At 50.7% G+C, this 17,545-nt stretch overlaps 1 protein-coding gene across 1 annotated transcript; it reads right to left on the reverse strand.

The window, feature by feature from the left end:
* Positions 1-425: 425 nt before the first annotated feature.
* LOC122394571 (motor neuron and pancreas homeobox protein 1-like) lies at positions 426-17,309 on the reverse strand. The gene is made up of 3 exons (XM_043391548.1): positions 16,920-17,309; positions 2,512-2,672; positions 426-1,818 (listed from the first exon to the last, which is right to left on the reverse strand). The coding sequence occupies exons 1-3, from the start codon at positions 17,221-17,223 to the stop codon at positions 1,378-1,380; spliced, it is 906 nt and encodes a 301-aa protein (XP_043247483.1). The 5' UTR covers positions 17,224-17,309; the 3' UTR covers positions 426-1,377.
* Between the last annotated feature and the right edge of the window lie 236 nt (positions 17,310-17,545).

Genomic DNA, 17,545 nt, shown 5'->3' on the forward strand with positions numbered 1-17,545 from the left:
GAGCGCTAACCGAGTTTGGCGGCGGCCGATCCGGTTAGTCGTCCCCGGAGAGGCGCCGATCAGGTTAGCGCTGCAGGTGATGATGAGAAAACCTGTTTGTCGAATTGATCAAGACCCGAAGCGAGGTAGTTCAAAGGCAATGAGCGGCAAATGCTGAATAGAGAGTGATTTTCCGGCGTCGTTTACATGTGATCGACCGAGGCGTGTTGACATTGGCGCCAATTGGCTTTCGGGTGTGCCGGTGAACACACACCGGGCGGGGGGAGTGGAGGGGTGTGGGGTTCTTGTTGGAATTTTCTAGCACAAATCCAAATACTTCAGCTGTTCCCGTGCCTTACAAACACACGCTCGGTAGAACAAAAATGCTCCCTTCGTTTTTATTTCGCTGAGGGGGCGTTGGTTCGTATCGTGTGCTGTGTATCTTTCCTAAATCTTAATACTGCAGCCAAGCTTCTTTCACAATGAGTCGGTTGTAAAAATAGTTTTTGTGGAATGAATATGCCGCAGAGTACCTACAGCATATGTAACATTTATTGAACACCACAAGACAAGCTCACTAGGCATTTCTACGGACTATTTTCTTTCCGAAGACTACCAACGCTCAATGGACGCAGTTCTTCACTAGTCTTGCCTAGAATAGAACCTCAAATATCATGAGCCGCACGCCGGTAGCACGATGGACTGGGAAAATGTGCCGTGGAGCTGCACTCAACAACAATAGTACTCGCGGTACACGAGCCATGTCGCACCTTAAAGCAATATGATAATGTGTAGGTGACGCTTTGACTTGGAGCGCTAAGTCCTGCTACGGGCATAACTCACTGGAACTGTATGTAATGTGGAACGCGACTATCGACTGCAACGGCCAACGGCGAACGACAGCGGTGTATCGGGGGCTGCCACTCGTCACATCAATTCGCCACGGCTGTTTCCCGACCATCAGGTCATCACATCATTTATCCGTACATCACTGTCGACACAACACTCACCAGCACCAAACATCCCAGCGCCTCCCTCTCGTCTGTTTATAATGACCCGCAACGGCAAACGAGAGGTATTTAAAGTCTGACACAGAAACAGTGTCTCCTTAGTTTAGAGATTACTGGCATATTCTGATGGCATCTACAACTTCTACAAGAACTACTCCAGTAATGCGTTTCCTTCTTTGTTTTAGGTGCTACAGAATTCCAAAAGAAAGTTTAATTTTGAGCATCGCTTAGTGTTCCCGTTGCTGAAATATCTTACACTGGCAACATACACAATGACAAGCACACGTTAACATCCGCGAACTAACAATGGCGCTGGCACCCGTCACCTTATACGACATACCATCGGATCAATCACCCTACACAACGCACGATGCCCGGACCCGTCATCTTACACAACGTATGGCCTATACATAAGATCCGGGTCTCGTGCAAACTTGCTGACACTGAGCACCCCCTCTGCGCGTCTCGGTCCGAAGCTGCTGAAATCCACCGGAGCAGCGACCGGCTCCTGGCCGGACTCTGCCGTCAGCCGCGGCTCCGGCTCCGGCTGCCGCTCCCGGTCTGCTTCCTGCTCCGGCTCCCGTTCCGGCTCCGGCTCCGGTTCGGGCTCCGGGGTGGGCCGCTCGTGCGCCGCGTCACTCTCGGCCGAGTCGCTGTGTTCACAAACGTCTACCTCGGGATCCTCGGCTTCTCCCGCGCCGCCGCCGCCGCCCCCACCACCCGAGACCTCACCGCCGCCGGCGGCAGCCTTCTTCGCCTTACCGTCCTGGGAGGAGGCCTTCTTGCTCCGCTTCCACTTCATGCGCCGGTTTTGAAACCAGATTTTCACCTGGAAGAAATATGTGTGTTATGGAAGACGGTCTACAAAAATAGTCGTCAGGGATTGCCAGCCACTTCAAAAGTCAAAGACGGCCATCTTCTGTCACGGGAATTATCTTTCTGTCCAATATTTGTAATTGCATGTAAGTGATAGCGTGAGCAAACATCCATTGTCCTCTGCTCTCAAAGCTGCGCTGTTTCACCGAACTGTCCGTTTCAAGTGGCTCACACAAACGTCGGATTAGTGTGATACAGATCGGTAGCTGCAATATCGCGCCGTGCAAATGTAAGTACGCCAATGAGGCGCCACACTCCACTGCGGCACACGCGCTTCCGAATCGAGGGTCGGATGTATCCTGTTCGGCTCAAGTGTTCTTCGTAGTAATGGCTACTATGTGCGGCTCCGGCTCGATAGCGGTAGATATCGGTAAAATTTGCCGAATAAACGGTGACAGTTGATGAGTTCGACAGCCGGAAGGACAAAAAGGACATTGCTGATAAAATTAGCAATTCTCGACTTTGCCCGCGGTAGCGAGTAATGAAGTTTTATCCAATCTTAGTTATGTCTTTGACTTTCTCGCCTGAAGTTCGCGTTGTGTAAGGCCCGAGACGTCTAAGATTAGGTGTGGAGCGTCATGTCTCACCCTGACAATGCGGTGTCTCACTGTGTCTCGCCCACCACCTTTGGCTATGTCTCACTAACCTGAGTCTCGGTCAGCATCAGGCTGGTGGCGACCTCGAAGCGTTTCGGCCGCGACAAGTACTTGTTCTGTCGGAACTGGTTCTCCAGCTCCAGCAGCTGCTGGCTGGTGAAGGCGGTGCGCGGCCGGCGCGTCTTACCCAGCAGCGCGTGCTGGGCTCCACCTGAGGACGGAGCACGGCGGTGGCGGTCAGGGGAGGAGGCGACATCGCGGCTGTGAGTGGTGATGACTGATGGTGTGGGTCCTCGGGAATTGGCCAGGTTCTTGATATTCATTTGTTGAATGATTAAGCTTCACATCTTCCTTTTCCACTAATCGTTTTAATGCGATCGAGAAACAAATGCTAAAAAGATACGCGCTGCACAATAATTCGATTGAGCATTAATGAATGTCACCCAGAGATTAAATGCCACGTGTAAATCAAATGCAGCTCAGCTCAAACTGTGCCATCCCTCACACATATCATTGTTTTCCCACTATAACTGAGTTCGCCAGGTGTCTGGCCTCAATACCGCCGCGTCATTACCCTCTGAATGCGCTGCCCTGGTGCCGTCAGCTCAGTTGCACTGTGCCCGGGGCAGCCTCCCGCTGCGCGCTGCGCCGCTGTCGCCGCCGCGCCCGTTCACGCGCCATCAATGTCTCAGCACGTGGCGGCCATTAGGTGGCGCGCGCCGATTGTGTGGCCGATGCGCCGTAACTGTCTATTGCCGCCGAAATCACAAGTGGCCGCGCGGGGAGCGACGCCGAGTCGGCGGCGCCTGATGCCGCGCCATTGTTGTGCTAATTTAATATGCGGCAAATTGATGGTATGAATAGCTAACGCACCGTGTAATAGGCTAATGACACGCCGACGGATTAAGGTGGGGGAGCGGCGCGGCGCGCGCGCCGGAGTGGCCGCGCCTGCGGCCGGGTGGCACCCCCGCGAGCGCCAAACGTTGGCAAACACCGCTTTGTTATATTTATGCGCCATGGCCGGGCTAATTGATACGTGATGGGGAGCTGGGTGGCTGGCCGGGCCCCAGATGTCACGCTCTGAGCGGCGGCCGTCAGCACCCAGTACTCGTGTGCGGCGGGGGCGCCCAGTCGACACAGCGGCGGTCCCCAGTCCTCGTGTGCGGCAGAGGCCCAGTCGACACAGCGGCGGTCGGGTAACGGGTTAAATTCATTGGCGGCGCTCACAAAGAGCTCAATGGCTCAGAAGGCAGCCTATCGGCGGGTCAGTGGGTGGAGGCAGTTCACGCTCAATCAGGTCTCCCTGGAGAGATTTGACCGGACAAAGAAGATGGATGGGCTCAGTAGAGCATCCTCGATGTAGGCCAGTGCAAGAAGTCAACTTTCAAACCTGATTAAATGCAAACCTTTTTTAACGTTACGGAGTCTTTCGTTTTAGACAACAGGAGTTGCTTCTGCAGCTAGGGTGTTGAGAGTGGACAATGGGCAGGCTTGCGATTGCTACGAAGGAATGAGTCATGTTACGGTTCTGCATTGCAGACGGCATGCTGTGCTGTTTCTTGATTGCTCATGGTATGCTCGTGAGCTCGTGGGGTTTGCTGATATACTGAAGCAAAACCGTAACTTACTGAAAGGAGGCAATGATGGAAAGCTGTCATACTGAGGGGTTAACGCTCTTCATATTTGGCTGCTTTTAATTTGAACGCCGAAAATGATAATTTAAAACGGAAATTAGGTTCCGTTAGCCACTGCAGCCGGAAACTTATACTGAGAATGCACTGACCTTTGAATTTTGTGAGCCGGTCGGAAATATCATTCAGCTTTTGGAATAAGGCTGGATGGTGGAAGATAAAAGATTAACTTCTTGTCATCTTCAACTCTTTGACAAATAAATGAACAAAAATGTCAACATTACCGAAATAATCACCGCTATTTCTTCAAAGAACTATTGCTTTTTAAAAATGTGTTTGACGCATGCAAAAAGGATTGTCAAACTCCATAGATGATATTGAGTAGATTGTTCTGAATTTTCCGTTTTCTTGATCAAACGCTTATGACATAAAAACATCGTATCAAGAAGTCTGTTGTTTCTGCGCTCTTCCCGGTCGTCCCCTGAGGTGCCACGCGCCTCTCGCGCCTCCCTCTGTTCCTCGCAGCCTGTTCTTCACTCTCGCCCAGTCCCGAGGGACAGACGACACGGCCCGTGCCGAGACGCGGCACGGTGCCGGCATACAAAGCCCGGCGCGTGGAGCGAAATTTTCCGCACAACTAGGCGGCGGCGGCGGGCGGGCGGCGGGCGGCGCTGGCGGCGGGGCGGGGGCGGGGGCGGCGCCGACTCTCCACTCTCGACGCGGTCCGTTCAGCCACATCAGCGATATTGAGCGGTATCCGAGAGACGGCCGCTCAGAGCGGGTCCGCCGATCGCCGCCGAGCCGCCGAGCTGTCCGGTTCGCCGGAGAGTGAAAGGAGTTCTGCTAGATATGCAGTCGGATGGAGACGATTGTTAACTTGTCTGCAGCCGGTCAGTAAGAGATACGTTACATGATGATCAGCCGGAAACCGTTGATAGTGCTCGGGTGTAATGATTCGTGACCTTTTAGGAAAATTGCTTTTAGTCCAAGATCCACGGAAAACAAACATGGACACAGGGTTTCGGCTGCATTATGCTGTTGAAGATTTCAATGACCTTATGCATTAAACGGTGATTTAAAATTTTTCAATGTTATTCTACATAATTAAATCGTGATCGCAAATTTGTAGACCATGTAACTAGATTGTGTTTTCATCCTTGAAATGCCCTTGTGTTTTACACTATCTATCTATCTATCTATCTTTCTATATTGGAAATATTGGCAAATTAATTGTTACTCCAGGTGAAAGGTTTCCTGAACATTAAAATCCCAAGATTCTATATAGATAATATAGACCTGTCGCATTTATGCTGAGATAAGTCTGGAAGCGGAGTGCGGACGGTCCACCGTTACCCCGTAGCGACTTGATCTCGATTCCGTTGATTTAGCCTGTAATTTGCTTTTGCACTGATTCCGGAACTCTGACGGCAGCCACCGGTCATCTGAACAGCCCAGCGAACCTCAGTTGTCATCGCGTCGGTCAGATACCAGCATCGAAGAGCTAGCACCGATCGGCCGCGGGTTCTGGAGATGTCAGCTAACCAATGACAGATTATCTGTCATCCGAAACTGCTGCCACCAGCATGCCTGTCAAAATCAGACCACCAACACCAGTGGATGAAGAAGGCGATTTATATATTCGGGCAAAGGCCGAAGTTAGGTCGAAATAATGACATCGGGAGACCAGGAAGGCATTTGTTTGGATCAGGGCAAAAAAAGGTTTATTTTGAGTTGACATAAAAACATTCCTAAAGAATTTAGCATTTCAAATAAAGGATTTCATTCGCAGCTTACGCAGATGTTAGTCGGTGAATTAATTTCAGTCTCTAATGTATTTATCGCGCTATCACATTTCTGAGTCTGTTTCCCAATCCTATCTCTACCATGTCCTTCTCCTCCTTCCTCTCCTTCCACTTCTCCTTCTCCTTCTTCGCTTCCTCCTCCAGTCTCCCGGTCGGCCATCTCCCGCCTCTCCTCCCATCATCTCCCCTACCTCCATCGATACCGCCCGATGGCCGACTCGTCCCGATCGACCATCACGATCGTCGGTACGACCCGTCGTGGCGACAGACGACCCGACGGCCACACCGCCATTTAGCCTTAATTACATTACCAATCTAAATTAATTGGCGGCGCGCGAGCAGGGGCCCGCTGGCATAAATCACGCGGAGATGATGCCCCGGCGCGGGGAGGGCAAAGGGAAAGAGGGAGAGAGAGAGAGAGAGAGAGAGAGAGAGAGAGAGAGGGAGAGAGAGAGGGAGGGCAGATGAGCGGAGCGCATTCACAGGGATTAGCGGCTGACGCGGTATCCCCAGTAGGTGAAGTAACGATGGTAGGGGTGTGATGTGAATTAAAGGGTGGTGAGTGATTCAGTTTTATGGTGATGCAATGCTATAAGAGGAGGCGGAGAGGTAATTATATATATAATAATTTATAGATAAGGATTTTACCGCCTATACTCTGCTCAAGTACTGACAATGCTTTGCTCCCATGTTATCTGTCCCAACTTGTCCCATTTTATCTGCCCAGTGCCCACCCGTATACCTATAATTGACAACGAGTTATTGAAAGAGTTTAAAACGGTGTCACTTTATGAAGGACGATGTGTTTTACATTGTCTTCAAAATACACTTGACTCGGCTATGAACGTGTCTCCTCGCGTTCCTGACCATTGTAAAGGACCTAAAAGTTTCTGCTGGCAACGGACATAAATGTGTCAATATATAACGCTCAAATGTTGATGGATACGAAATTTTGAAATAGCACAGGTACGCACATTATCAGGTATTTGCAATTATTGATCTATATGTATTGAAGCACAGCTTATAGATATTACTTTTGATACCGTCCTGTGTAGTGACATAGCGCCGCACCCCAAAATGGCATGTCACCAAGTGTGTCACAGACGCCATGTTCCGTGAACCTATTTAGCCGGCCGGCGAGCATCTGACTGCCAACGCGATTTCCATAATGCCTCGGAGCCAAATGTTTTATATATTTGTGTCTCGACGCGTGATGTTCCGTCAACACACTATCTAACAAATTGCTTTCCCGGCTATCGCTGGCTATTTTCATACATAATTCACACAGCTATTTTCCGCCCTGCTAACCGTTTCCAAATCCGCGTTTCAGTCACTACCACTCAGTGGAATTAATCGGACTATTTTGGCGCCGATATTTATCGCCGCCAGCTGTGCGCACGGTGACAATACCACGCGCCGGCTGATCGCATTTGTATGCGGGCTCGTGCGCGCGCGGCCGGCCGGCACGTGCCGCCGTTTACCCAGCGGTGCCGTGTAGGGATGAGTTGCGCCGGCGACAGCGAGCCCATCTGTCCTCAGCGGAGATCCGACCGAACCGACCGAGCCCGGCAGACGGCCCAGGGAGCACCGCGCCGGGATCGTCACGGCGGCGGCGTATCTGTCGCCGATTTGCCGCCTGTCGTCACCGACAGGGGTGGCCGCTCGCTCCCCGGTCTGCTCCCCGACTCACCCAGGCTCACAGACGGCAGACAACGGCCACTATTGGAGCAGAGCAAATAGCAGAGTGTGCCGCGCACAGATAATGTCACTGGTGCCCATCTGGCAGCGTTTGGCAGCGGCGGACGGGTGACCCCGGTCCGAGAGACTCTGTCAGACGCCATGCTGAAGTGCGATGTTCATAAAAGGCGTCGTGTGTCCTCACTAGTTAGTCAATGGAGCTGTTGAAGGTCGGTGATGAAAGGCTAGAAGCCATAGCTCGACTTTGTATGCTACTATCGCCGTAAAATATTGCACCTGTTCAATGTTCACCATGAACTTGACTGGGTACTGTTCATTTGGTGTGATCAGTTTGAACACATTCAACCTTCAAAGCTGTCGAAAGCTAAGCAAGTACATTTGAACTAGGTACCGCAAATCCATGCAAGTCATTAGGCACTAATCGAAAGGGAAACGGCAATCAAATCAAGCCATTTACAACACACCGCAGAAACACATTCACAATTGGCCTCAACGACTGTTTGTGGCTGGTTTTTTTCTATTGTGCGACCTTCTGTATGGTGGCGGCGGGCCACGGTCGGCGTATATCGGAGCTCTCTGACAAACACAGCTGTCTGTCAGCAGGTGCCCGGTCCGAGTTCCGAGCCACCGGCTGGGGAGGGGGGAGCGCCGCCACCAGCCGGTGGTGCTGGTGACGCCTGCTCACCGTCTGTCTTCTGTTCAACCCTGGGTCAGGCATTGCGTCGTATACTCGGAACGGTTACAGTCAAGAGAGCCTGCTGCCTGACCTCGACAGTTTGACCTAAAGGCTTATTTTTTTACATTTTTAACCAAACATTACTTCATCATCATTCAACCGAAAAAGAATTGGTTATGTGAAAAAACGGCCCAGGCAAGCTCATTAGGCATGCGATTAGACTTCCACCACAAGTTCGAAATGTCCCTAGGCACTCAGCTCAGCGATCGCTCCGGCAGCGAGCGCTGCAGCGTCTCCGCAGCGGAGCATTGGAGCAGCCTGGCGGCACGGTGCCACGTTTGCCGACCGTGCCGGTGCATAGGGCGTCATGTTTGCCGCTGGAGCGGCGCGTCATGCCGCCGACCTCCTCAGCGGCCGCTCTGCCGCCACTTAGTGGCTCGTTGTGTTTTGATTGCCCGGCGCCGCCTGGTTGGACACACAAAGGCAACAGCGACCGGGTCGGGCCGGGCGCTCGGGAATGGGTGCCGAGCCGCCGAGCTGACATGAGCAGAGGAGAGCTGCAGTCCAAGTCATCGGGAATTCGATTGCCCGCTCCCTGCTCTGATCCTTTCGGATACTTTTGTTGGTGGTTTCAGAAGCCTAGCTGCTTTCTGCTAACTCGTGTCACTTCTGAGACAAATTTTTGAAGCTGCTGAACTTGACAATGCACCTTGCATTCCACAAACGTTTGAGTTGGAAACATCTGGCGTTGTTGCAAAGGCAGGAAAGGCCCAAATATCTTGCTAAATATAGCTCCTCAAGTCACCTTTTGTGTGAGGTTTGTTCAGCTCTGAAGCACCTGAGTCCAATCCTTTGTCCGCCTCGCGGGCCGGCCCAGCTGCGTGCCGCCGATAGTACACTGAGAACGGTCGCGGCGGGCGCGTCTCACGCTGATAGGCCCGCGCCGACCTGTTTGGACTGCGATTAGCCGGCCCCCGTTTCCGCCTCGGGCTACCGCTCGCTGACAGACGAGCGTTCATCTCGGGCCGACAACAGGCCGCTGAGAGACTGGGCGGCAGGTTTACCCGCTCACTGACAACGCTGTGTGTCCAGCAAGCACTCGGCCAGCGCTGGAGGCTGATAAGCTGCAGAGGTGCCGGGAGTGCAGTGATGGCCGGTCCGCCCCCGTATGCTACCGCGGGCTGAGCTGTCTGTGAGCGGACGGGCTCGGGTGGGCGGAGGGCCCGGGAGCCATCTTGGATTGCAGCACACACTGCAAGCGGCGGGAGAAATTCCAGCCAATACAGCACCGTCACCCACTGGCCGGTGTGACGACAGCACGAATAGAGCGACGCCATGCTAGGCAGTAGGCATATCATTTATCAACGCTGATTCTGTTTGATTTCTGATACAGCTCACAAACGATCATCTGTTCCGCTCGTGGAACATCCTACACGAAAGGCGCATCGTTTGACGTTTCTAATATTGTTTCTAATAAAGTTCGTTTCTAATATTGGATAGAGACGCCTATCCAATGCGTGGGAAATTGTGTGGGAGCTATCGCCGAATTGTCGAACAAAACGTGACTGACGCTCAGCTATGGTTGTGCTATCCGATGCCAGGCGCCGAGCTAATAAAATGGCTGACTGAGCCCTAATAGAGTTAGTTAGTCTCTGTGTGGTAACGGAATATACTCTTAGAATAATCCCTCGATTACGAACAGTTCAAATACAATTTTAACACCTTATACCTAGGTATGTCACATCTCAGGGCTGTAAATTATCGGTACCTTTTCGGAGAGCCATTTTGCAGCAATATCCGGAGAAATTCCAAACTTCTCGGATCCTTCAACGTTATTCAGCAAGCACGGCGTTTGGTTTCCTGTTGTTTGTAATATTCTGCCTCTGAACACCGGATGCCTCCAGAATAAACAGCCGCTCAGGTGTGCATTGTGCAAACAGTCGAGCCGAGCGCGCTGACGCGCACGCTACAATCGCGGCGCGCCGTGACAGATTTATGGGGTTTCGGCCAAAACACAGCGCCACTAATTGATAGCTCAGAGGCGAATCGGGCCCGACGCACCTCGGGGCCTGGGAACCGAGGCTCGATACTGGTAGTGGTGACTGTGCGGGGTGACCCAATACTGTTGGAATTTACGGGTCTGATTACGGAAAACTGAAGATTGTGACCCTATTTTCGTTTATAATTAATTGAGGTCCATTTTGAAGAGGTTTGAATTGTTACGAACATATTTGTTTTAGATATTTCCCGGCGTCAGGATGGCCTCTTAATTTTGTAGAGCCTATCGCATTGCCCTTTACACTTACCGGTCGTTAAACTCCCGGAGTGGACTGCATGAATCAGAGAACACCACAAGGGTCCGTGTCGCTTGCGGTCCATTACAAGGGTGCGGTCAGTTCCGCTCATCGACATTGTCTGGCCTGTGACAGTATTCCGGAGATAAAAGACACTCTCTAATTGACCATCATTCTGTATAGGGTTACATCGATTACATTTGATTAGGATATGTCTTTCATGCAGCGCTTAACCATATATCACAGGGTTCAGACCATAAAATGCATTAACCACTGCAAATCAGCATCATAAAACGTTTCATCATCTGCAAACGGGCTAATAAAGTTGTATAAACGTTCTTGTCGGGGGCAATAACAGGCTTGAGCCAGTGTTGCCAGCACTGATCTCTTGTGACACTTTTTTATGGCTGAGCTTTAGCCGGTGTGGGTTCAGCCAGTGTTGCTAGTCGCGATGGTCTGTGGTGCTCGGTAGTCGCTGTGCAGTGCTGTCTCTTTCACTGTCACCTACCCGATGAGCACACCAGCTGGGTGGAGCGTTCACCAATCGATTGTTTTATCATTAGGTCTCGTCAGCGTGCAGATAGGGTGTTTGTCCCTGTCAGCGGCCTGACACTCTGCAGACAGAGCTGTGACGGCAGGGGCACCGAGAGGGACACTCCCTGGGATAGAGGGCTTCCCTCCCACTACCGAGATCGGTACCGGTGACCGGTCCCAGCCGTGACAGGTCCCACTCCCGATTCACCCTCTCGAGAGGAGAGGCAGTCGTGAAACTCTGAATGGTGATTAGAGGATTAACTGAAGAGAGGTACAGGCGCCGCGATTAACACCGCCTCATGTTGCGCCTTGTGGAACACGGATCCGACAGCACATTTCAATTAATAATTTAGTAAGTTCTAAAATCGATCAAAAGGCCGCCGAAGGTTCGAGATGTTACCCTAAAATCTTTTGAAGCTATATATAACTTATTTTTTTCTTATTTGCTGTTGCCATCATGCGTGATGTTATGTTACCAATAAACGAAACTTATGCGTTAATTTGCAAGGAATGTCAACAGCAATTCATAGCACATCTTTTATTAATTATAATGATAAACAAATACATCAAGTTGCCTTCTTCTTCAACATAAAACGTATAAACCGAATAGTATATTATAAACGGTGAGCCAGTTATCAAACCAGCGTGATTGTTAGAAATGTAATAATCACATTGCTAACAATCACGTTGCTTTGATAAAGGCCAGTGGCCGAAGCGAACTCTCACCGTTTTAACATATTGTTTGGCTTCTACTTTTTCGATGTCGAGAAAAGTCAACTTCATATATTTGTATTATTATATTCAATATTTTCCTGTCTAGAGCACCTAATAGTGTTATTGATATTTTACTGATCGTTAACATTCGCATCGGTAGCCTGATGTTGATTGACAGGACGTTATTCAAACACGACTTCAGGTATAGATCAGCCTGGGCAGACTGTGTGCAGCTCAGTTCAAACAATGATTAGCGCTGCTAACACCGAGGATTAGAGAAGCACGCATGATTTCATGTTCTGGGAAGCCAATCTCCGTTGGACGACGTTTGAATGGCCCGGTAAGCTGTGTATTCTAGATAGCACTTGTCATGTCACACTTGTATCCTCTTGTGGCTCAAAACCTCATGTGTTTATGGTGCCCCGAGCACAGACACTTGGACCCAACCACTTGATATCGATATGCTTGGTAATAATAGTAACCGAGGTGGTAATGGCTCCTCGCGTTGACGATTTTATCAGCTGCGAATAGACTGTTTAGAATAACTTAAGAGCTTGTTTGTAGAAATAAGAACTTTAAAGCTGGAGGGCTTACAGGTATTCATAACGAAACCAAAAGGGTGGGAAAGGTATGCGTTGTATCGTGCTCGCCAGTCGCCTGCTTGGAAGGAAGCCTAATAGAACAACGCGCCCAAATGCCGGATTAATGTTTCATTGCAACCCACTCTTAACACTGATCCAGTAAATTAAAACACTTTCATGGCTTCGTATGTGTCAAGTCTGATGAAATTAAAATCAAATTGGTGTACGAGTAAACTGTTTTTTAGGTGCCTTTACGAAGTTCTCCTTATATAAGAAATAAATTCGTCCAACAGCTCTGCAGCAGCATATTCCATCAATTTTATCACTCCCATCGATAAATAACATGATTTAGTGCCGAACATAGCGCCACCACTTCATTCGGCTGTTAGCAGACGGTTGGCGGTCCCCGGTGAATCTGTCAGCTCTCAGTGCCAATATATAAGAGCCCGGGGTCCCTGAGGCGTCTATGGAGCCCACCGATCAGCCCGGATTGGTCCAGCTACCTCCTCAGGGAAGGGGGGGGGGGGTGCACACCGGCGTCCGATCGTAGCCCGCTAACGGGCGGCGGCGGTGCGGTGATCGCCTAAAAGGGATGTCAGGTTCTCATCAGGTCCGATCGGGCCGGTCGGCGCCGCGGCTCGGTGCCGAGGGACCGGGCGTGATTATGGTGAGTGGCTGCACCGCGCCCGCCGCGGACTCGAGCCGGTACCCCCGCGGCACGGCCCGTGCGGCACGGCCCGTGTGGCACGGGCTGTGTGCAGCGCGACAAATCAGTGCTGATCAGCCGAGCAAATTTTAGGCAAATTACTCTGAGTAGGTAGATGATTAACACTGCTTCCAGATCAGACAATAGGCATGCTTATATATTATTTCCAGGGATGACTGTTCTGATACTTTAAAAAGGTATCAGCTATATTAGTGGATATAATGTAGTTAGCTGTCATTAAGCTGATTAGAGCGCACTTAATCCATCCATTGACTTGCAAATTGCAATGTCAAAATACCTTGCAATATACCTTCCAAAGTATATTTGCATGACTTCAAAGGCTGCTTAGTATTCTTAACCCTAGAACGCCTAGGGGGGGGGGTTGTATCAACCCCCCCCTGAGGTTTTTTCGAAGTGCACGCTAAACGGCTTGTCGTAGCGGGCTGAAATTTTCAATACCCTCTGGGGCAACCTTTGCGCATCTTTTGCCGAAAAAAAATTGATCGGGTCAAGTCAGGTCACGGAGTTATGACGTCATAAGAGGTACAGCCTCCGGCCGGATTTTCACAAACTGAGTGCCAACGCCCGAGGTTTCCTGCCGGTGGTACGGACATCGGTTGATGGATCGTGATGAAACTTCCCATGCATGTTGGGGCAAGTATTGGCTATCATATGGTATAAGAAATTTGACCGGGTCAGGTCAGGTCACGGAGCTATGACGTCACAAGAGGAACAGCGTCCGGTACTATTTTTGAAAAGCGCCAGAACCACTATTTTGCTAATTCTTGTCACCTCAATGGGAATATGCAGCAATATTAGCTTCTATAGGGAGCAAATGGACCTCCCAAATCCAAAAATACAATCAGATTTCAAAAATTTAAATTTTGATTTTTCGAATTTCTGCCGCCGACTGTGACCTTGCCGACTTCCGGCGCTCCCAACGCGCCATTTTTAGAGCTAGGGAAACGAAATACATACCAAACGATAGGGAATTGATCAAGGAACACGATAGTGTAGGTTTCAAGTCGATATCTCCCACCGTTTTGCCGCAATCGCCGCCGAAAGTTGAAAAAAGTCTATTTTTCCGAAAATTTGACCTTTGACCGGTCAAAAGTAGGTCAAATGTTGACCTAGGACCAAAAAAATATACCACCAATCGCGAGATCTCGTTGAGAGCAATCCGTTGGTTTTTTCCGCTAAGCTCTACGACCTTCCGTTTCGAAACGCCAGGGGGGGGGGTCGTAACAACCCCCCCCCCCCTGATCGTTCGTGTTATGAGAAATGGCCTGGTCGTGCGAGGGATAAGAATGCTTTTTCCCTTCGGAACCATCAATTAACTATTCATTTTTTTCGTTCAAAAGAATACTAGAAATGCATCGAGCCACAACATTATTCCCTCAACTCAGCGCTAACTAATTCGAGAATCCTGGTCGATGAACATGATCACTCCGCAACAAAAACAACTCATCATCCAAAATACTAATAGCGCCGCCGTCTTCCTAACAACACAGTAATAGTGAAACCCTGCTACCCAGACAAACCGTTCGCTGTTGATCGTGATAAATTTCCGTTCTGACACTGAGCTCTGGTCCGAAACCGAGTGTCGGATGTCTCTTGGTGTATAAATCCGACAGAGTTGACCGTAACTCTGAGAATTGTCACACAAAGTTTCCAACTGATCCGATGAATCACTGCAACCATCGCTGATCACTGAGACATCGCGCCAAAGAACGAAACGATATCGACTTCCTAAATAGATTCCAGCTGAGGTTCGATGGCGTTTGTGCGCTGAACACTTGTGATTAATTTGTTTCCAAAATTTACTTTCTTGGGTTTAGTGTACTTGGGTGGAGCTAACGTGATTTTTAGCCAATGTGAATTGATACTTTCTTTTTTTCTTTTTTTCCCCAATTATTCATCAATTGAAATATCAAAATGTGTGCAATTACTGTACATGTTTGGTTGGCCTAGTGTCTTTTTTAATAAACATTTTTTGTGCCAATTTGCTTTTTGTTCTATATGGTTGCCATAGTCTCAGCCACTATGGCATAATGATAAGTCAGACTACTTATCATTATGCTACAAGTGCGTCATCTTTGGGAACTCTTCCCAGCTTTCAGGTATTCATGGTAAATCGCAAGGCATGCAAAAGATTTTCGCTGCCCTTAGAGCCTATTCGCTAGTATACCTAGTATGGAGGCATGAGGTTGGTGCGATCTGTAAAAATGGACCTTGCTGCAGCTAAAGGCCTCCGAATAAGCTTCTTGGGAATCCGATATTGTTGCAGGCAGCGAAATTACTCTCAATTTATAAGGGCACCAACTTGTACGGCCGATGACAGAGCGGGGACAGGATCCGAGACTATGGCTGATGTTCCGCTCCGCTAACACGATGATCGTGTTTGTCTTGCTGTGGACGAGAAAACTTTGCTGAATATCTCCGAGAGAATGTTGTCTTGCAGCGCGAGTGACTTTTGCAATCGGTTGCAGAATAAAGTTCCACGACTCTTTATCCATCGGTTACGTATGTTTTACGTCGACAGCAGCCGCCTGGTACTGGTAGGCTGTGCCGGTTGACTTCAGTGTTAAGCGGCACAGCCTAACTACGCCGTATGACACCGGCACGGGTCGGCAGATGCAATACGATGTGAACTGTGAACCGTCAGCGAAACGGCGAGACAGAGCCTGTGCGCCTTTTCTTGTCGCTTTTCAATAAGCATGTTGCCGGTTTTCCACGTACAAGAAGTCAGCTGTTGGCGTTTCTCGGCCTCTCAGTGATGATCCGTACACTTTACGTGAATATCACCAACTAAAAGCCGAGAAACACCAGCAGGCTGGCCGCATATTGATAACGAGCCGACACCGGACAGCGCTCCACTGACCAGACTCGGGTCAGCGGCTAACGCGGGCTGAAGAGCGTTGAGAGATATGAGCGCGTATTGGGGGCTGGTTCGGGCCACTGTTGGCCCAGGCCCAGCCTCTGTAGTGGCAGCTGTGTATTGACCCGTCAACATACGGTTTACAGCCGCCAAAAGCAGATAATCGGAAATCAGGATAAGTAGCATGCGCCTAAACGGCTCGGGCCGGCCTCGGGCTATATACTACCGGTTGGAGTCCACCACCACTCGCTCAGCTGGCGTGGCTTGCGGTTGGAACGTTAACCGTTTTCACGACTGTTATCTGGCACACAATTTGATGAAGTGGTGGTTTCACCTTGCGGTTGAAGACGTAGGTAAGCAGAATAATTGACTTAACTGATAACTACCAATGTCAAAACTTTGTGTTGTAAGAAAGTGTGCTGTGCCACACTGGTGGAATGGAATATCATATCAATAACCTTATGAAAATGGCAACGGAGGCGAGACTCACAGTCGCTTAATACACAGCATGCGTTGAACAAAGACAACATTGCGAGCTGATGCTGGATGCAATGCAACCGAGACATGGCTCCGTTCAGTCAGCTCCTGAGTCCTGCTACCACAAGACCCCTGAACCCGCAAAAATTATCAGTAGGCTTTCGCGCAAGGAATCTGTTTGAAGTTAATGCATGCATTGAAGATTTAAAAAGGCATCTTATCAGCAAACGTAAGTGAAGCTTTTCAAAAGCAATCCAACGTAGGAATAAACTTACATGTAGCGTCTCAAATTTATGCCAAAGACCAGTGGTCCATTTGTTATTTAAATGTCTCGCTAGTTGTTGATCGCTTTGACCGGGTGAGGTGAAACTGACCCAGACTGAGGTCACCTAACAAGCTGGTCGAACTGGTGAGGTTACCCTGACCCGCAGCTTCACCTGGCGGGGTGGACCCACCCCGGAACCCACCTGCGAGGTCGGCGTAGCGCGGGTAGAACATGGACGCCCTGGCGGCCAGCCAGTCGAGCGGCACCTGCGGGACGGCCTTCCCTTCGGCGGCGTGCTGGAAGGCCGGCGGCAGCAGGCCGGGCAGACTCGGCGCCAGCGGGTACGGGTAGAAGGGCGGCCCGAGCAGCGGCAGGCCCGGCGGCGCCGCCGGCCGCGGCCGCACCGGCTGCTCGGGCGAGCCGCGCCGCTCGCCGGCCGGAGAGGCCAGCCGCGGCGACTCGCCCGCTAGCAGCGACTCGATGCAGAAGGAGCGCTTCTCGGCCATGGCGGAGCGTCGGCGCGGCGCTTCGGAGCGACACTGGCGGCCGGCCGGCCAGTCCCGCCTATCAGGCCACCCGCCGCTAATAGAATACAAACGAGACAAATTGCCGGCCGCGAGTCAATTACAGTCGTCTATCGCTACTATCTGATCATTACAGCCACTTCGCTGATTGGCCGAGCTGGCGGTGGGCGGGGCCGCCGCCGCACGCCCCGCCCACGACATCGACCGCCCAGCGGAGGTGGTCGGCCGGCCGCGTCGGAGAGCGGGGTGCGGGGCGGACGGGATGAAGTCGCGAGTCGCGACCCGTCCGACACTCGGAGGTCGG

Source organism: Amphibalanus amphitrite, unplaced genomic scaffold (genome assembly GCF_019059575.1).
Source record: "Amphibalanus amphitrite isolate SeventyFive unplaced genomic scaffold, NRLGWU_Aamphi_draft 000600F_arrow, whole genome shotgun sequence".
Classification (NCBI taxonomy): domain Eukaryota; kingdom Metazoa; phylum Arthropoda; class Thecostraca; order Balanomorpha; family Balanidae; genus Amphibalanus; species Amphibalanus amphitrite.

Bases quoted from the DNA above. Each gene is read 5' to 3' on its own strand.
- LOC122394571 (XM_043391548.1), bottom strand. From the start codon at position 17,223: ATGGCCGAGAAGCGCTCCTTCTGCATCGAGTCGCTGCTAGCGGGCGAG. The intron at 2,673-16,919 runs GTGGGTTCCGGG...CTCCGTCCTCAG, and splicing joins GCGCTACGCCGACCTCGCAG to GTGGAGCCCAGCACGCGCTG. The intron at 1,819-2,511 runs GTTAGTGAGACA...TATTTCTTCCAG, and splicing joins TGATGCTGACCGAGACTCAG to GTGAAAATCTGGTTTCAAAA.